We start from the raw sequence: 20,788 nt of genomic DNA on the forward strand, positions 1-20,788 counted from the left end.
TATTTTATCACAACCTGGAGCTCTGGATGGCCAACCGCTTGTATCCCGAAGTGCTAAAACCTCAAGTCTGTTTAAGGCCATGTGTTTAGCTACAGAAGACACCCCAGAGGACAGTTTTAGTGGAAACCCTTAAGATCATGGAGGGGACACCTACAAAACTGCATGGTTTGAAGAGTCTATCAGCCAAGAAACCACCCCATGATGTTACTTCTCACTATTAACACCATTTTATAGGAGCAAGCTGTGCATTACGAATTATTACTGTTGCTCATACATTTATCGTATATGAGCAACAGTATCAACATATGATATATATATATCTCAATATATGTATTTATGGCTTGTATTGGGGTCATCACTAACTCTTCAAACAGTAATTGTGGCCACATCCTCCAAGACAGAGTTCTTCCAGCAGTGGCCTTTTCCTGACAGTTGCACAAAGGAGAAAAGCCACCTTAATTTTCTATTTGCAGAGGATTATTTTTGCCAAACCTTCTGCTCTTCTATGCCAATGGTTCCAGTGCTCTTCTGCAAGAACATTTGTCCAAACACAAACTTATGACAGGCTCAATTTACATGTTCAATTTGACTATTTAACAGAGTACCACAGACCACTTGCACACCTCATATGACGTGAAGTTGATATTCCAAATTATAGACTGAGTGTAAGGTGAAATTTGGGCTAATCCTTGCTCAAATGTAATCACCACACTACATGCAAATAGTATATAGTGCATTAAATTAGGTAACCAATTCACTTTGCTTCCAAAAAATGAATATATACACACATGGAGCTAATACATCCTGAATACATCATTCCAAGATGGAATTATGTCTGTATGAGCCTCCTTCACTGGAAAGAAACTTCCCTCTTCTATTCAAGACCTGAAACATTTTGGGATCTGTCTTACAGGGAAAAATTCTGGAATACCAATTTCAAGTGGCCACTAATGGGGGTCTCCTTTTTTTGCTCCCTTTTGTAAGTAAGGTAAAAGCTGGATTGTAAAAACTCCCCCTGCAAAATAAGTATCCTCACAGAGGGCAGTGTGGCATAGCAGTGAGCTTTAAATTCTTCTTCCATGCTCCTTCCTTCCAGCCTGACCCTTAATACACACACAGAGCTTCCTTGTCTCCTACAACAGCCTCCAGTTGCCTTAAGGAAAAGCTCTTTTTGGAACCTACAGGGGAGGCCAGTGAGGAGAGATCCAGGCACTGCACACAGAGCTGGCAGCAGAAACATCACCGCGTTTTTCTTAGATTTCACCTGTAGTTTCAGCCCTTTTTAATGGAACCTTTGTCTGTGCAGCATTTCCCAGCTCTTTTTGCAAAGGTTTGGAGCATACTTCATGGAGGTAACAAGGCAAAGTAGCCACGTGCCACAGATGCTCATAAATGCTGTAGATTTAGCCTTGGGCACTGCTCCTCAGTAGCTCACCAAGACAACCCTTTTCTACAGAACTGCTGAATATTTTAACTAATTGCTACATAATCAACTCTTTTTAATCATGTAATATGATTAACAAAAGAACCCGAGTCAGCACACTTGCAAACTTTAATTTAGCAGACATATATCCTGGACAGCCTGTTTTTCCCTTTCCCAAGCTTCGTTTTTTCAGCCTTGCTCGAGCCATTCTCATAGACTTCTTTTCAGACTCAAAATCCAGCTTTTGTCATCACTCTCCAATTCCCCAAATTCCAATATTAACATCTCCTGCAAAAATCATGATGAAATTATTCTTAGTTTCTATCAAAATGCCAGGGATGAGTCAAATGTGAATTCATTCCTAATCTGGACCCAGGAGGGCTGCAAATTCCCCCATTTAAAATAATAACAGCAAGATTAGCACAGATAGAATAACACAAATTGTACGTTTAAAAAAGAAATATTGTGAGATTTATTTTAAAGGTGCAACAGATGATGGATGCATCTGTATATTATGTTGGTTGTTTTGTGGACGATTCAGGTCTAGATTCACCAAGGCACCTCAGCAGTGTCAAAAGAGCCCAAAAGCTGGATGCAGAAATTATTGTAAAAGAAACAGTCCTTGCAAAGCAAAAGAAAAGTGTGATACTTAAAAATCAGATCCATGACATACTAATAAGGGTTCCCTATTTCCTAATCCAGGGGATTAATCTTATTCAGAAGACTAATAGCTACCTCAGATGAGGAGGACTCAGAAAAAGGCATCTCAGACTCTCAGAAAATTGTAAGTCAAAACCCAAGTAAAACTCTTCACCATCTGAATGCTAATATCTACCATTTTATTTGTTGCACCGGACTGTGCTTTTGACATGCTTGATTTAAATTTAGATCAAGACCCCTTGAAGGGTTAGGACATACAGATGGTACCAGACTGCACCATCAGCAGACTAAGTTTAGGCACAAGGGCAGCTTTTCCACAAAGGTGGAGCAGCAGCTCAAGTGCCCAAGGAAACCCAGGTGAAAACAGCATCTAATTACCTTGAGAAGCATCCTTACAAATTGCTCCAGCAGGCATATAAATTTAAGTTCTTCCTAAAGGGAAGCATACAGGCCTAAATTCCCTTGCAAGTCTTGGCCTTTCAGGCTAATGGCTGAGAAATTAATTAGCTTGCAGATGCAGGAGTGTTCTTAAAAAGCTTGTTATGACAAGGCTATTCAAGTTGACAGGGTATGTATGCCTGAACAATGCTGCTTCAGTCCAGCAGCCAAAAAAGTCTTCCCTCAGTTAGTTGAATTGGCAGAATGATCTATACTAAGCGATCCAACAGCCTAAACATAGCAGCAATACAAAGCTAATCTCACCCATCTACAAAATAACCTCACAGTTCTTTAAAACAGAGCATTTTAAAGGTCCAAGGTTCTAATAAAATCGAATATAAGGGCTGTCCCAAAAGGCAATATAGAAAGAATCATCTTTATTTATTATATAAGCATTCGAGCTAATGAGTTTAAGCAAAAAGTACTTGTAGCCAAGCTCCTTAAGCTTCACATAATTAAATGGACCTTACATAAGACTGCAAGACCAGGGCTGAGGCCATAGGAGATACATAGGCAGATTTCTGAAACGATCTATTGCTGCCAATATACACGGATAGGGCTGGTTTTAGTTTGAATCAAGAATATGGGGATAACAACCCAAAACTGAGAAATTGGGAATGAAATCAACAGAATGGTTTGGCTGCTTATCAAATGTTAGCTAAGGCATTTAGATACAAATAAATGTGCATTTAGGACGCTGGACATCAGCCTTCTAACAGGTCAATGCCTCAAATCCTATTGTGACCAGTGAGAGACGGTGCCTCCAGAAGGGTGGGTGACACCAGAGTGACCGACGTCTACGGTCATTAGGACAGTCACCCTCTCAAGATGTCTCTTCTTGACTCTTAAGATGTCTCTTTTTGAGCAGAAAGAGAAGCAAGACAACTGGTTCAGGCTGGAGGACAAGTGTTTAGAAGGCAACACAAGATCAAAACTTTCTAAGCAGGGCCCAATCACTGTTGCAGTCAAACAAAATAAAGACAAAGTGTCTCTAGCCACAATGGATTAGGCAGTTAAGCCAATGACTCTTTTCCTGCTCCCTCACCTCCCTGGAGGTGTCAAGGAGAAATAAAAATCAAACTTTTGGCTAAGGAGTGACATATACAGAGAATTAGAGTTCAAAAATACTGGACTGCTATTAGTTTTCCATGAAAACAAGCAACTGACAGAGAAGGTCTGCTCTATTAGTGTTCTCCAGGAAAACGCTATATTGTTACTGAAATTCATATCACCCCATCAAGGGGAGAACTAGAGAAAGACATTTATTAGCTTCATGGTTCATGGAATTAAAAAGGCATGTCACAATAGAAAATGAACATCCAATTGCCTCGAAGCCTCAGCAACTGCAAGGGGTCCTCACTAGTACAAAAGAGTTTGGCTTGTTCCACCCCAAGGTGCAATTTTGACCCGAATTACCAGCGAATTGGTTCGGCTTCTACTGCAATTACTTGGTCAATCTTCTGAGACAACAGAGGCTGTCACCTGCCCGAAAGGAATAGCCTGTGACTAGCAGAATATATTAGAAATGACTTGATGAACCATCATCAGGCCATTAAGGCTTTTAGACATCAAGTTGGATTGGTCAAGAGCTAGTTACACATAGAGGAGTAAGTCGGATTTCTATTAGGAAGCAGGATTTCCAAAATAAAAACAAAATTGAAGAGAATAACAGATTTATGTGACATTGTAGATAAGAGAATTATATTAATCTCAGTGTTCCAGTTGCATTTAAAACCAATTTGGTTTTAAATTTTACTGGCAACACAACTGCAATGCAGCCATCTACAGCACCTTGTCCGTTTTCTCCTAAAATTAATTGCTCACTAGTCAATAATTGGTCTGTTTAGGTAGTCTTAATCTAAAGCACAAGACAAACACTACACAGTAGATATGAGAGTTTAGAAAGTGATTGAAATATTATGCATAAATATTTCTAAAGTCATTTGCCTAGTGAAGAGATTCTAGTTGTAATCTAGTCGCAGTTTTAATATAAAGAAAGTCGCTTCAGTTGGATTCTCTTGTGATTATTTAATCTGTCTGCAAGGGGCTCACAGAAACTGTAAACCAGTAAGAAAGACAGAATACAATTCACAGGCTCAAATATGTATCTTTTCCTCCCCACAAAATGTTTCCTCTGAGGAACATTATTGGATCACAGCTGGTCAAAATACTAAATCTTGATTGCCTGGCCAAGAGCCAAAATCCACAACTACAGCTCTTTGGTATGAGAATACTTTAAAAAAATAACTTAAACACCATTTGATCTTTTTTGTTGCAAACTATGACCTCATGGCAGTAAGAATGCTAAATGAAGGTGTTTAAGTTGGTTTATGGCCATCTGAAATGTTTGAAGCTCCAAGCACAGCTCTGAGCCAATATCATGTCAACTGTGCTAAAAAGCAATAATAGTTTCTCACCTTCTTAGAAATTACTGGTTAAATAATGCACAATAGTGACATGGCTGCAAAAAAAGAGGCTGCCAGCATGAAGTTAAGGTGAAATTGTGTCTTTTGGCAGCTAAAAATTCTGACGTGAACTTTATAAAAGATCTTCATAAATTACACTCCTAGAGTTTAATTCAAACATTAAGTATATGAAACAAGAAATACCTTAGAAACATATTTAATGATTACGCTGGACATGCAAGTATTTTGGGGTAGAGCTTTTGAACGAGGGCTCAAAACGAGATCTTTCTGAGCAGGGATGAGAGCTCCCAAAGGAACATTTTGTATTTGTTAGCATTAGGTAAGGCAACTACCCAAATTATTCAAAAAAAATCCTCCTGTGTGCTCTTTACCTACTATTAGTAATCACAAAATGCTTCAAAAATTATATAGAGTAAATGAAATTAAACTGAAGAGCAGGAGAGAAACTGAAACAATGTTCATTTGATTTAATGCAAGTACGACCCAAAGATCATATTCAGATTTGTCAAATGCTAGGCAAAAGAAAGAATACAAAGTGTTTGTGCAAAAATATGCAGTCTAAATCTGCAAAATTTAGGTCTCTTGAAAACTAGAATAAACTCTCTTAAAGTGCATAGCCAAGAGAAGAGCAGTGCAGGGCTTTTTTCCATGGGCAAAAACTAATCAAAATGATTCTGGAAGCTAGTGGGACTCCAAGACTAGAAAAAAAGGAAACTGAATCACTCGCAAAAGGGAACAGAAAACATTTGGGGGACCACAACAAGGACAGTCTATTTAACAGCAACTTGGACTCATCGCCTTTCGCCCTAAGAAACCAAGGCAACATCAAGCCTTGATATCAGAAGAGCAAAATTTGTTTCCAATTCCGGAGCTTCCGTAACGGCGCCCACAGGAACCACTGGAGCGATCTCGATTTCATCTGCTTACGGCACAGATAATATTTTGCAGGAGGGGAAAGAGGGAAGCAAAGTAAACTCAGCAGACCAGAGGTGCCAGGAGAGATATGAGGAGGGAGGCAGAGCTTGTAGACCTGCAAGCTCGACGCAATAAATCACACAGGCTGCGATGTGAAAACACGTATTAATCATTCCAGTGTCATGCCTGAGAAACCAAAACAACACAAAAATCACCAGGATTTGGGATCCAGGCGCAAGGCAATTAAGCCCTGGTGTGGAGACACTGAACTCTGCAGACCTACCACAGGGCCAAGCGCTGTCTCAGAGCCACAGGCAGAACAACAGAATTTGTGCAAGGCTCAAGCCCTAGTTGAGACTTCAAGGGCTACTGTCAAATTTGTCCCAACAGAAACATGAAAAAGGGGTCTCCTACAGAAGGAAGACTTTTTATCTTGAGGGCTAAAGATGTCCAATATTTACAGCATACCTACAGCATATAGTGAATTGTAAATTGTTTGGCTACAAAGCAGGGCTCTAATTTTTATTTAGTTATGAGAAGGAGAAGTTAGGAGGCCTCATTTGTTTCAGATTGGCACAATTCAGGAAGAAAGGAAGGAAAACAAGCGAAGCCCTTTTAGCACAAAGGAAGCAAAATAGAAGGCAGTCATAACCCATTTACACATATATTTACCTATACATGAGTAAACAGGTTATAAATACAGGGGAATCCAACACGTGCATGAAGCCTCAGCATAGTTAGTATGAGCTGTGAAGAGTTAGTTGTGCACTGAAGCTTTCAGATTAAATCACCAGGTATACATTTAATTTATAAAACAACTATTTTTAAATAGGTATTTAAGCATGAATTTGACTCTTAATTAATCAGCTTGTCACTTGAGGAAAGAATTTTGTCCTCTCTCAAGTCCATAATCAACACCTTGAAAGGACGGAAGGCCGCATTTCAAAATCATTAACACTGCCATGCACAGAGATAGCAGCTCCTCAAAAGCAGTTTTCTTTTATTTAAATAAACAGATATGTCTCTAAAACAATCTTGTTTGAAAAGAAACTAAGGACAGTGTAAATGTTGATGTTTACCAGTCTAGTTCTGACTACAGTCAACCTAATTTCACCAAGACCCATCTAGAGTGCTCATAGAAGCTGAACACCACCAAGGGAACAACAAAACACAAGCCAGGCAGTGCAAATTCATCTGTAAATAAGAAAAAAAACCCCATCCCTCCCTCAAATACTCTTGCTCTCCTGCTGCAAACAAAGAATATCCTGGAAATACTTTGCCAACTACACTCTGTAGTGAAGGGTATTGGATTACTCACCTGCTATAGCCTGAAAAAGGCAGAATTCCTTCAAATCTTCATTTTAACAGCTGGGGGCTTTTATGCTTAAATATATGTAATCGGATATGATCCACAAAATAGTGGTCATCTGTGCTGCACTATCCCTGTACCCCACTGCACCGCCCCATTATGAAAGTCGAGTCAATCTCCCCCTTGAGCTAGACCCCCTGGAAAGGCTCTTTTATATTTTTGGGAAATACTAAGAAGCACCTTTTAAAAAAAAAAAAAAAACAAAAAAAACTAATGATTCTAAACAGTTTAAGTTTAAAAAGTTAAAAATTGGCAAATCTGCATGCTGAGTCTTGGAGGTGAGAAGAAAAGGTGCACATATTGGGGTGGGGACGAGCAATGTGATATTCCCAGAGAACTTGGTCCTACGTGTTCTGAACTATTGCCCAGGCAAAATGCGTTTTGTCTTGCTAATGAGTATCTACCCTCGCAGGGTGGGAAAAGAGAAGGCTGTTTAAAGCCAAACTCTCTACGGCCTAGCTAAAGCTTCCATTATTGGCACTTCAAAGCTGGCATGCACCAGGAAGAACAGATATGTACCCTTTGAAAGTGAGTCCCATGTCCCAGGGTCACACATCTCTGCAACCCAATTTTGTTCAAGACTGAAAGAGATACCCAGCACCTGCACCCTTCCCACCCCCTGATTCTGCAAATGTTATAGGAGAAGTTATGACACGTTCCCACTACAGTTTACCTATCTTTGGCCCTCCCCACTGCACAGATTTTTAGATTTGCTTATGGGACTGCACAGCGTTTTAGAAATCACTTATCCAATGCTGATAGAGGGGAAGAAGAAAGGAAAGAGGAATCTTTGCAGTGGTAAAATTACTATGGTAAAACATTGCACAAGGGCTTGAGCTTGCTTTTCTCAGGAACTATTTACTTGCAGCGCTTCCTCCGTTCAGTTGAATTTTCATCCAGCAACATCAGTTCGTCAGAGATGGTATTTCTTCTACTCCTGTATTTGTTTTCCTTTGTCAAGGGTTTGCCAAATCCCACCAAAGACTTTGGGAACTAGCTTAGGTCACTTGGATCAGCCTCTCAATGCAAGAAATGAAGGTTAATGCAGAGGCAAAGAGCAACCTCCTTTCACATAGAAACGGGAACTGGAAAAAGTTATGACACCGTGATGTCCCGTAGGATTTTCGTTACTGTTACCCACTGCAGTCGATTTTTTGGCCTGAAGGTCCAATATACTGAGTGTGCTACTCTGAGGCATTAACCGTGTTTGAAGTCTGCTCTTATAATTTAACTGGAGCTGCAATAAAGTGCTTGTTTTGTGCATAAAAGCATATGTGATCACACGCTGTATCAGAACTGCTCTCCTTCCCACATCTCTATATTGCAGGGGAGGAAAAAAAAGGAAAAAAAAGATGGTTTTAGAGCTTAGCAACATTTTAGGAGGCTACTAAAAATATTAAACAATAGAATAATAAGAGCCTGTATGGAAAAATAAGATACTTTAAAGTTGCAGAAGGCTGTAAATCAGCAGAGCTTGCACACTGTTTCTCAACCTAAGACCCTTTTACATGCAGAGCATGTAAGAGAATAGCTTGCATTACACTTCTGATAGAGATTTTGCTAGTTCTATTTGTTTAACATGGAAGGAATTCAGATATTATATGAACAGCACTGGAAAGCTAATAACCAGACTGTTAAAAAGAAGAGCCAGTACCATAATATTTAGTGTCATTTCACATCAGATTTAAAAACAAGTTTCAATTCTGAGTCTGCTAAATGCCATATAGCAGTTCCAAAAGACTAAGGTTTGGCTATCTGTGCTTAGTACTCTGTTATCCTATTAGGAACAACTGGTTTTCTTTAGGAGGACTGGAAGCTGCACTCCAGCCCTACTTAGCACAGTCTGTGCCAAAAGAGAAATCATTTCTCACGTCAGCTGGAGCACGGAGGGAGTCCACGTCCATCACCAGAGCAGCACCGAGTCATCTGGCACCAAAACTTGCTGAGGCTACCCAACCACCTGGATGATATTTTAAATATCCTGGAATATTTGGGGTATCTGCACAGAGCCAAATATTGCACAGGGACCACACAAATCCTGTGCAACTTTGGAGGAGCAGCCAATCTAGGATCCCTAAAAACAGCACAGGACCTGCGCTTGGGTGGGTTCATGCAGTCAAAAGAGAGGAATTCAGGGCAAAATTATTGCTTAACATAAGAGGATGGGTGACTGTGCATAACTAAGATCATATATAGATAGAAAATGAAGTTTCTAACACCTGCAAAAATAATGAATAGCCTTCACTTTTGCTAAAAATAATCTGCATGTTTAAGAAAAAAAATGACCAAGTTTCAACAGCTTCTGTAAAAGAAGCACTAACTTTTATCTTTAAATTCAGAAACCAGTCTGATTCGACTTTCTACAGACAGTGGAGAGGGATTTCTGCATCCACCACAGTGAATCAGAACAACCAAAGCAGGACAAACCAAACAAGCAGGAACAACCAAAATCCCCCTTGCAGGCTACTAGGACTTTCCCTTGCTACCTAACATAGCCTCCCATTTAGCAGCTACGCTCAGCATGCAGCTGCATTCACTAGCAGCAAATCTATCCAGCATGAACTGCATTAAGTGTAATTTAGATTCCCATGCAGCTCACTAATTACACTGTAAGGCAAATAGGAGCTTCAGTACAGCCTAATCTGAGACCTGTTCTATGAAGGTCTTGATGCCCTTCTAGCCACCCGGGCTATAACAATATAAAAGGTGCTACAAGTCCTTATGATACCTCCCTAAGAGAATTATTAACTCATCTCAGAGTTTTAAGGCAGTCTTTCCTCCCATTTCTCTCCCAGTAGTATTCTGGGCACATCACATGGAGGAATCAATTACAAAAAGCACATAAAATAGCAGAAATACCTTGTGGACATCTTAGGTGGCCTGCATTTGGAAAAAGTAATCTTCACCAAGCATCCTGAAAAGAGCATCCTTTTGAAGAGATGCTTGTTTGGGAGGATTTTTTTTGTTTTCAAACATCCATTTCCTTTTACTTTGACCACTTAACTACCTTTTAAGGACACTATAGAAGATACTCACCATCTAACCATTAGCCCAAGCTCCATGAAGTGTTTCAGGTTCGGAAGAGTTTGCCTTAGATCTGGAGTACTCAGCCCGTGCTGATATCTAAGCTACAAGGACAGGAAAAAAAAATTAGCAAGGCTTTCCAAGTCCCAGATTCCAATCATTATAATATTATGATTTTGATATTATGATTATGAATTTAGTAGCTTTTCAAAGAAAGTGCAGGATTATCAAGTGATTCCAACAGATCTATTACCTTAAAGGAAGTGTTCTATTTAATAATCCTATGATTTCATTCTAGGAAAATCCACTCAAGAACAGGGATAAAAAAAACAGTCAATTCAACCTTTTAACATTTTTCCCCCATTTCCTATCTGTAATAGGAGAGGAGTCTCACAGCTCAAGAAAAAAAGGTAGCTATTGAGCAAGCAGACCCAACTTCAACTTCGCCAATTCTGAAAGTTTATTTGTGCATTAGTGTCATCTGTCATCCAAAATGTATCAATATAGCATCGAAATCATCACGGGGACATCAACTAGCTGAAACAGCGTCACACAGCTGAGCCAAGTCTGTGTTCTCATCACATCTTATATCAACATTCAAGCTGATGGCTGTTCCCATAATTAAACCCAGTACTCAAATACAAGGCAATGTAGCAAAAATAAAAAGATTTTTGACATGGATTTATTGTTACTCAAGTAGTAATTCCTATGGGGGGAGGGCAAAAAGAAATTAAAAGGTTCCATACACTGACTCCATGGGAATGCAACACACTTCAATCCTCATGTTATCAAATGAAGTACACGTGATACCTGCCAGTGCCACTGCTGCTAATTAAAACTACTTATTTGTAAAGGCCTTAAAGTAAAAACACCTCTTAAGGAATGGGAACACAGAAGGAAAAAAAAAAAAGTCTTGTTTAAAGGCCAAAGCTTCAAGAAAATTTTGCAGTGGAATTTATCACTCCTGTGGTCACTGCAGAAAATATTCCTGAATTCCAGAGTTTAAAGGATGCTATTGGAATGAGGCGGCACCAAACTCGTACACAGCTGTCAACAGATGTTACATTCAAGCCCTCAGTCCCAGCTGGCCCAAGATACATTTACAGGCACTACACAAATTTGATGCTGATATAACTAGGTGTTGAAGCATATGGAACAGTCCTATTTAAGTATAAATGTTCTTTGAGATGCACACCTGTTTCTGTAATTTACAGGAGTAGGGTGCAAGTAAAAAAGATCCAAATTCAACCAGGAGTTCACCTGAATTTTCCTAAACAACGGGCTAATTTCTCCCCCCCCGCCCCCCAAAAATAATCTTGAAATCAAGAACCATTTCTGTGCTTGTCTGAGTTTTAGAAAGAAAAATCACTTTGGAAGAAAATCAGTACTGAACTGTACAACAGGAGGCTATTTAATACATAGTTTATTATTTCCATATGGACACAAGCAAGTCATCTGGTGGGCTTGGTTTTGTATTTTCTGCTACAATGACAGAACCTGGATTAAGACAGTGATAGGATATAAATTACTGAATGATCACCACATTCTCCTGATGAGATTACAGTAGATTTGGTTAACTAGAGAACTGGCCTGAGGCAAAGAAAAAATAATAATAAAACTCAGAGACATTACATTTGTTTTTTCTACACTAATCAAATGTTTATAGAACACCATTTTTTATTAGTCATCCTTAAATTCTAAGGTTTCCTAGCATAAAGAGAAATGGAATAAGGGATCTCTGTTTCAAATAGCAAAGATGAGAAGAATGTACGAGACAGTTGTATCAAACAAAAACAAAAGTTTCTGCTTAAAAAATAAAATCTATTTTTACTTTGTAACTGGTTAAAAGCCAAAGCAATATTGCTTTAAGTGCTCACATTAATACAAACTAAGAATTAAAAGGAGCTCAAAGATGCAGCCTACCATTACGGAAGGAAAAAAGGCAAAGAAAGCAATGAAATGTCAAATGTGGGCAGGAAAGCAATATAAAGAAGAGGTGCTTGTGTGCTGTCTTGATTCCCTTAAAAAATATCAAGTTCAAGTTTCAGTTGTTGCTCTTCAGTATTCCCCATCTCCACCTGCCTCACACTAAGTTCCTAAAGGGATTAAGTAACATTTGCAAAAGCTGAATATTGTTTTAAGAATAGGTTGTGGCTTCAGGGTATTATGGACCTGGCCATGCTGGTTGCCCAAAGGAAACGTACTTCACAGAATCCCAGAATGTTGAGGTTGGCAGGGAGCTCTCGGGATCCCCCTGTGCAGCCCCTGCTCCAGCAGGGACACCCAGAGCACGGGGGCACCCGGGCACATCCAGGCGGGTTGGAGATCTCCAGAGCAGGAGACTCCACAGCCTCTCTGGGCAGCCTGTGCCAGGGCTCCGGCACCCTCACACCAAGGAAGTTCTTCCTCACATGGACATGGAGCTGCCTGGGCTTCAGCTTGGCCCCGTCACCCCTTGTCCTGGCACCGGCCACCACCCAGGAGAGCTTGGCCCCGTCCTCCCTGCACTCTCCCCTCAGGTCCTTGTCCATGTTGGTCACATCCCTCTCAGGCTGCTCCTCTCCAGGCTGGACAGGCCCCGCTCGCTCAGTCCTTCCTCACACGACGGCTGCTTCGGTCCCTTCCTCATCTTCGTGGCTCTGCCCTGGCCCCTCTCCAGCAGCTCCAGGTCCCTCTTGTCCCGGGGAGCCCAGAGCTGCCCCCATGCTCCAGTGCGGCCTCCCCAGAGCTGAGCAGAGGGGCAGGATCCCTCCCTCGCCCGCTGGCAACGCTCCTGCTGCAGCCAGGAGCCCATTGGCCTTCTTGGGCACGAGGACACGTTGCTGCCTCATGGGCAACTTGGTGTCACCCAGGACTCCAAATCCCTCTCCACAGAGTTGCTTTCCAGCAGGTCAACCCCTAACCTGTGCTGGTGCCTGGGGTTATTCCTGCCCCGGTGCAGCTGAAGAGCACCGGGCCCAGTACTGACCCCTGAGACACCCCACTGGCCACAGGCCTCCACCTAGACTCAGCCCCATTTATCACCAATCGTTACTTGTTTAACTGTAGTGAACAAGTGTCCATGTTTTATATCCACACTTATATATCCTCAGTAGATCAGAGCCACAAGGGCTCCAAGTCACAGATGACGTTTGGATAATAAATGTTAATTGCCATTAATTGCCATTCCCTTACTAGTACTTACCTTCTATATCGAGCTTTGATTTCCCATCACCCAACAAAAACATACTTAAACTGAGAAATCAGTGAGCTAAGGACATCAGACACTTTGAAAAGGAGCTTGAATCTACTCTTATAGCAGCTATTAGCAATACAAAGTAACAATGCTGTGAAGATCTTGGCTGTGTAAAACAGACAGGATGTGCCACTGCCAGTAGCTGTCTAGAGACTGATTTTGCAAAATATGCATTTTTGATTTGCTCTAAGAATTTCAAGAAGCACCTTTCCAAACAAACGTAGAGACATGGAAGATGGACCCAGGACAATCCTGCCATTAAGACAAGTCTATCAAACTGGAACGTGTTTTATATTACGCTTGCTATTTATTCAAAGATCATGAATAGCCACAAACCTCGAAGTGAGCTAAGTTTAAAGCTATGATTTAGAGAAGGGAGATTTATTCTTACATGTGACTTCCTGGATATAAAAGTTTAAACTCTGAATTTCACTTGAAGGCTAATAAAATTGTTCCAACTAATACAATAGCAGTATAGGTGAGGCATGACAAACAAGGTCATAATTGGTTTAAATTTAACTTCCTGGAAAAACCTTTTGCTCGTTCCAGCTTCCATCTGAAGTTCCTTCCATGCAGTTTGAACTTCTACTGGAAGAAGAGGCTCTCAACAGTGACTCCCCTCCACGCTGACCTACCTTGAACACCTCCAAGCTACTACTGGTAACCAAGCATTTTACAAGTAATTTATGTTGTCAACCAGATAGATATACGCCTAATCATCATAACTATAATTCATGTCAGCACAAAATTTTATCTCCTTTTTAGCAATAACACCGACAAAATATTCACTCACCAGATTGTTAACGAACAAGATTGCTACACTCCTCACAAATTTAGTATAAACATTTGCATGGGTCCGGTTACCCTTACAAAGACCATGAGATTACAAGTACTAGAAATCAAGCAAAAAAAAAAATCTTTATTGCTATCTTATTTCTGTGTAACAGCAGATTGCATCTCAGATCCAAATTCAGGGTTACGCCACTAATGATGCTGGGACTCTTGAGGAAAATAATGATATCCTGAGTTCAGACACAAAGAAAAATAACTCCTTCCTATCCCCATTATCTCCCTTAACAGTATTTAATGAGTAATGGTACTTGAGTATAAATATTTACTTCTAGCCAGAAACCACAGAGCACCTGGATTGCTATATCCTTCACAGGGATCTCAGAATGACTCCAATTTTGAAATCTGATCATCATTTAGCATATTTTTTATCCCAAACTATATTCATCTTGTTCAAAGATGTATAGGAGCAAGCTTAGAGCTCAGAATATTAAAGTCCAAAATATCAGACATTTCAGTACTTATTGTGCATAATACTAGGGCTTACACCAAAGCTTACAGCATTTTTGTTTCTTTTAGTCTCCAACTATGATATTTCAGACAACTGTTGTATCAGTTCAAGAGACAACCATACCAGTTCAAGAGATATGCACCATGCACACACGGCAATTGTTAGGGCAGACAAGAACAATTTTGAAATTTTGGATTTTTGGTTAAACAACGTGCTTTTGTTTTCTTCCCCTCCTTGATAGGATCAGTAATTTTAGAGGACATCTGCTCCACAAATGTGGAAACACAAAAAATAGAAGCCAAAGTGTTCTCTTAATCAAGGCCACAGCCTTAGGTAGAAGCTAAGCATTTATATAAGGTTGTCAAAGGATGTCAAATTCTGGGACTTAAATACAGAATGTGAGTTTTAATGAAATGACAGTTAATTGTTTTACAAGATCCTGGATGACTTTTCGGAATATGGAGGAGCACTGGCTGGGATTCAGATGACAAAGCACCGCAATATTGAAAACAAAGTGCTCTTATAATGCCTATTGCTATATAAGCAATCATGGGGGGATCACCAAAATAATGCCTGCTGCCATATACAGTTCTGTGTGTTCATACCTTTTGGGGGAAAACTATAAAATTTGAGATTTTTCGCTCGCTAACATGTTTCTCACACTATTGGGTCTGCTCTAGCTCTGAACTAGATGGGTTTGCTGAAAAACCCTTACAGTAACATCAAATAGCTCTGTATTAGTGCTTCAGGTAGCATACACTGGAGCCAAACCTATTAAATATGAAAAATGAAAGTGAATTTTAAAGACTTATTATATTACAATCTAATCACGTCGGAAGCAAATGTAGCCTTTTTAAGCTTCTTGGGAAACAGTAAAGTAATAAAGGAAATATACAGGAAAATAGGAAGATTATAATAAATCTTCAAGTACTCTTCAACCTTGTTTTCAGAAGGAATAAACTGGACTACAACAGTAGGGACAGGGCTCATTTAAGCACAAGGAAGCATTCCAATACGAAGCTATTTTGACAGAAATGTTGGCTTCTATCTCAATATGCCAAGAGCTGCCTCCCTTTCCCAAGGGATGTCAATGCTGTTCAGAGGTCCACCCTGAAAAGCAGATGTTTACTTGGCAGTTCTTAAAGAGTAGTGAATGAATAAGAAAAACAAGTTATATCAAGACCCATGTCCTTCACTAATCCATACAGCACGAGCATTAAAACTCTTCAAGCTGGCCCAGTGTGCTTGAATAAACAAAAAAAGCCCCAAAACTGTCCATCTTAAAAGGACTCCTATCATCATTTTGATTTAGCAATAACAAGGCTTGCAAACAGAAATCAAAGCGGTAATGGGAGATAACCACCAAATTTAACAATGTCTCTTCAAAGATTGCTTATATTCAGCTTTTTTTTTCTTTATGAAACATGCTTAGTCTAACACCATCTTTCACAGGATGATTCCCATACATACGTTTGTGTTTGAGGGATAAGCTGCTATCAATGAAATAACCACTTCTTCTCTTACTTTGATATGTAAGAGTGATACCTAATGGTCAACAGAGTGCAAAGTCACTGGTCCAAAGCACTTAATGCCACACCAAAATGATGTTCATCTCTGTTATGGCCAAGTGCCTGCACACGTTAGGTTGGCGTTAAACCAGCTCTCAAACTGTCAGATTCATATAAATTATCACCACTGATTCTTGCTCTCCCATGGACAACTTGTCTCCTTACTTTTTCCTTGCCTTTCAGATGGAGATGATTTAAAATCCCAGAGGATGAGAGGAAATTCGAACATGGAGTTTAGAGGATAGAAGTGACTCAGTGGTGAGGAGGGAAATCGTTCTCTACCAACAACATATCTCATTCTTTCTCTGATCTGCCTTGGAATCATTTTAAGCTGCATCTTGCCCCCCAAAATACAAAGATCATTCAAATACAGCAGCAACCTGGACAGTGCTCAGCAGGCTACAATATTCTGTCAAGCACTTTTGAAACAGCCTTCTTGTCATTTTGTAAAACTGAAGTTTAATAACAGGCAATATTTAATAATGTATTCTGGTTGCACACTAATAGTGTTTACTGGAGAAGGACCACAATAAACTGAGGTTACAGGAAATAGGAGTATGTGTTTTGAGTGCATGCGGAAAACACTGTAGGATAAACATCTAGGTGAGCCAAAAGCTGTTCTTTCTTCCAGGCCTCCTGCTCGTATTGGTGAGGATTTTCCTGAGAGTAAACACAATATCCCTCCGGAGGGGCCGCAAACATTTACCTTCACGGTTCAAGTCTGGTTTCCCAGTATGGACATGGAAAAATCAGTGTGAAAGACAGACTGAGGGAAAGAGCCGCTTCCATAAACTATTCCAGTAAAACCCGGTGGTTAGTGGATCTTGTTATAACAACAACATATACAGGTCCCCTTGTCCATAAAAGTGCACCTTATAAACCATGACTATTATAAAAAATGCATTTTAAAAAGTAATTTAGAAGATACAGCAGTTAGTGACCTCAGAAAAGCGCTCTCCCTCCTTTCCCCAGCCCTGTGAAGCTCTCAAATAACCAAAATGTTTATTGTTAGGCTCAGGTCTTGCTGCATTAGAGCTTGATGAGCTCTATGGTATAACCTTTCCGGGATTCAGGTCAGAACTCCTTAAAATTCACAAAATAAGAATCACAAAGCGATGTTTATTGGATTATAAGACACAGGCACACTCGCTTCCTATGACCTCATCTCTCCCGACCTTTTGCATTAAAAAATCATTACATCAGGCACGGAACAAAAGGTCAGATGTGCAGAAGCCAAAAGTAGAAAGACAAGTAGCATTTTGTACTTAAATCTTAAAAAAAAAAAAGTTTTCTTCATGTGTTTAGCACTTAAGCATTACGAGGGAGTCTAATTTGAACGTTAATTAAAAAAAATCTAAACAAACCAGGCAATACATATCTGTTTGCCTTAAAGTCTTGCAAGAAAGGACTTGCAGCAAAAGCCTGGAGCTCTAGCTAATTAATATTAGTATTTTAGCTATTAGTTCTTTTAGGCTACGTTTAGGAAAACGCTTGTTTCAAAGCGTACTGGCAAAAGTGGTAGAGCTTTAAATAAAAATCTATTAAGCAATGCCCTTCCTGAAGACAATTAGCAGCTATGTCAGCTTGAGAAATACTCTAATAAATTATGAGTATTTCTCATATATAATTTATGAACAAGGCCAGAAAAGAGATGTCATATTTCCTTAAGTATTTTCAGTCTCTTAATGCTTTCAAGCTTTGGGTTTCTAAGCATTTTGAGCAAAAGTAAATCAGCCAACACGTATCAGACACTTGTGTTCCTTCTGCTGAAGAACAGCTTGCTCTGAACTTCATGTACAGGATATAAAAAGCATGGAAGATATTTATGGCTTTATCAGTGGTTGTCATACTCCAAGCCTTCAAAGTCAGCCTTGAGCCCTGTTGTACCAAATTCTGCAGAGAGAATTAACTGAGAATGAACTGAGCGCACCAAAGGGACAAACTTGACATGTTTTAACATGGATTTTTCTTCTGTGAAGAGATAGCAACATAGCAGAAAACATATGGAAAGGACAAGATGACAAGCGAGGTGCATTCCCATTTCACCAATGCTAACAAATCGCGATATCCCAAAGTCAAGCTTTGTCTCCAGGGTGTAAGCCGCTAGTTAGAATAAAAATTACACACCAAATATTTTTCCTAGACCCATGCAATAAGCTGCAGTTTGATAACAGATTTCCCCCTTTCTCTTTCAATTTTAAAAAGCAGCGTTTATACGAACTACAAAGCAGCGCAAGTTGGCAAATAGTAAGCGTGTACGTCAGCTTGAATGTATCAAGAATCCATTTTCCCTTTGATTGCTGAATCTTGGTTCCATTTTAAACACGTACTACTTTGTAAAAATGACTGAACAAGCTGGAAAGTTAATGCACGGAGACAGCGACAACTACATAATATACAGACGTGACCTAGATGCAAAGTGTAGAAGGGGGCTCCCAAAAGAAATTTGGCAAAACGGCTCCAGGACATTTCTAGAGGCTTTCTGGAGGATCAGTTGCTTGCAAAGAGACAGAATTTTGAGGAAGAGTTAGAAAAGTGTCTGTCATTTCAGCAGAAACTCAGCCCTGCGTCTTGTCCTCGGCTTCATTGCTGCCCTATGAGACTTTCAGGAATGCAATTTCTCCTCAAAGCCTTTGGCTCTGCACAGCTTTGGGGTTTTTCAGGTGCAAACGCTCCCTCTCAGCATTCGAAGAAGAACTTGGCACTTTTGCAAGACAAGGACTCAGCTCTGGCTTCAACCTGGGCTCTTTTTCAAGAGCTCTTTTCCCTGCACAGTTCAATGGCCACAAACTCGGCCTCGTAAAGGATATGAGGTGCAAGTCCTCCTGCGCTCAGAGGATCACAAGCTCTGCACCTACAGATACCCTCAGACTCAAAGGTGCTTCTATTCACTAGCACTTATTGCCAAGACAAATTTCTACACCTACTATTTCTGCTGTTTCCCATGGAAAAGTTTAATAGTCGAAAATAAAGCTGATTTGCTCACATTAGATAGTCTAACAGAGCCACAAAATGGACATCTTGCCCCATTTCATGTTTAAGAGAAGTTCAGTGTGGTTTCCTACACTTAGCACCAGCACATACCTTAGACATTCAACTCCATCTCAAGCAGCTATCAGAGAGATACCAGTCTGCAGCTAACATTAAGTATTTCCCCCTTTTTTTTTTTCCACATTTCTGTTAATATCATGCACCTCATACATCAACAGCTGTAACACCATCATTCCCGGGACATCAATGCTCTAAACTAAGGACCGATCCAGCATCTCCAGCAGGTTATTAAGCACATAAATGTTATCTGCCACCATGTGGACACAGCAACTCCGGACACATGGAAGGATGGTTGGACACAAAGTTGACTCCTTGCCTCTTTACTGCATTGATGTGAAAATAAACATCCTTCGGAGATGGACAGCAGATCGTTCAAGTGTTTTTCTGTCAAATGAAGTCCAGCTGTTCCTAATGACTGACAGATGAAGGCAGAGCTGTTCTTTGGCCAGGGCTGAGCAAAACATGCCACTATGAATAGGAATAATCAAACTGACATCACTCGATAGCTGTCAGGCAAAACTGGATCGGAAGGCAAGTCTCATGTGGCAAAGCAAATGTGACCATGCATTTAACATAACCAGTAAAAGCCTTAGCAGATGCAGGAGGACAAGTCAGTAGAGAGACTTCACTGAACACAGAGATGTCCGAGAAGACCCACTGTCATCAGCTACAGTCTCAGTGATCAACACCAGCCATTACCTGGGGTAAGACAACACACGTCCCCTTGGTTAACTTCCTCAGGGAGTCAAAGGGTTGGAGAACAGTCCAAGTTCATTTGATACCCAGTTTCAGATGTTGCTTTTCAAGACCTGATAGCTGGAGCAAGGATAGGAAACCACATCCACTAAGGTCACATGGAGGTAGCCTTGATAGGAGTGTCCAGGTAAGATTATAGTTAATACCATCTGCTCATACCTAATGACCTAGCTGAAGTCAGGGCCAAGCATTCAAGGTTCTAAGAGCCCAGGAAAGTTGCTGGTGGCAACTGAAGCAGCAGAGCTTCTCCTTTCTTTTTACTGACATGGGATTCACAATTGAAAGACACTGCACTTTCCCCAGATATGTTCCTCCCTAGGGCAGCACAAACATTCTACCTAAGCAACAGCTGAGAATAAGCCACCTTCAAGACATATGAGAACCTCATAGATATACAGGAGAATGAGGGGAAAGAAAATACTACTGATCAAGGACACAAGAGCTCAACTCATCGAGGACCACGTCCAAGGCTCATCTGAGCTCTGCATTACATATATTATATTTGGAGTGATAGCAACGTTCTCCTACAAATGCTATGAAATTCTCCAGCAAGTTCAAGTTTGCTTATTGCACACAGAAAAAAAATCCCAGTGACAACTGAGCAGGTTCCTCAAATCTGTTTG

The 20,788-nt window shown here is 40.3% G+C and overlaps 1 protein-coding gene across 1 annotated transcript in view; it reads right to left on the reverse strand.

Moving 5' to 3' along the window:
• UVRAG (UV radiation resistance associated) overlaps window positions 1-20,788 on the reverse strand; it is an 82,231-nt gene that overhangs the window by 981 nt on the left and 60,462 nt on the right. Inside the window, exon 14 of the mRNA XM_088534998.1 lies at window positions 10,268-10,359. Within this exon, the coding sequence (XP_088391124.1) occupies window positions 10,268-10,359 (92 nt within the window). The remainder of the gene's footprint in view (window positions 1-10,267; window positions 10,360-20,788) is intronic.

The sequence above is a fragment of the Tinamus guttatus genome, unplaced genomic scaffold (genome assembly GCF_059628265.1).
Source record: "Tinamus guttatus ecotype Peru unplaced genomic scaffold, ASM5962826v1 Tinamus_guttatus_pri_ptg000602l, whole genome shotgun sequence".
In the NCBI taxonomy this organism is placed as follows: domain Eukaryota; kingdom Metazoa; phylum Chordata; class Aves; order Tinamiformes; family Tinamidae; genus Tinamus; species Tinamus guttatus.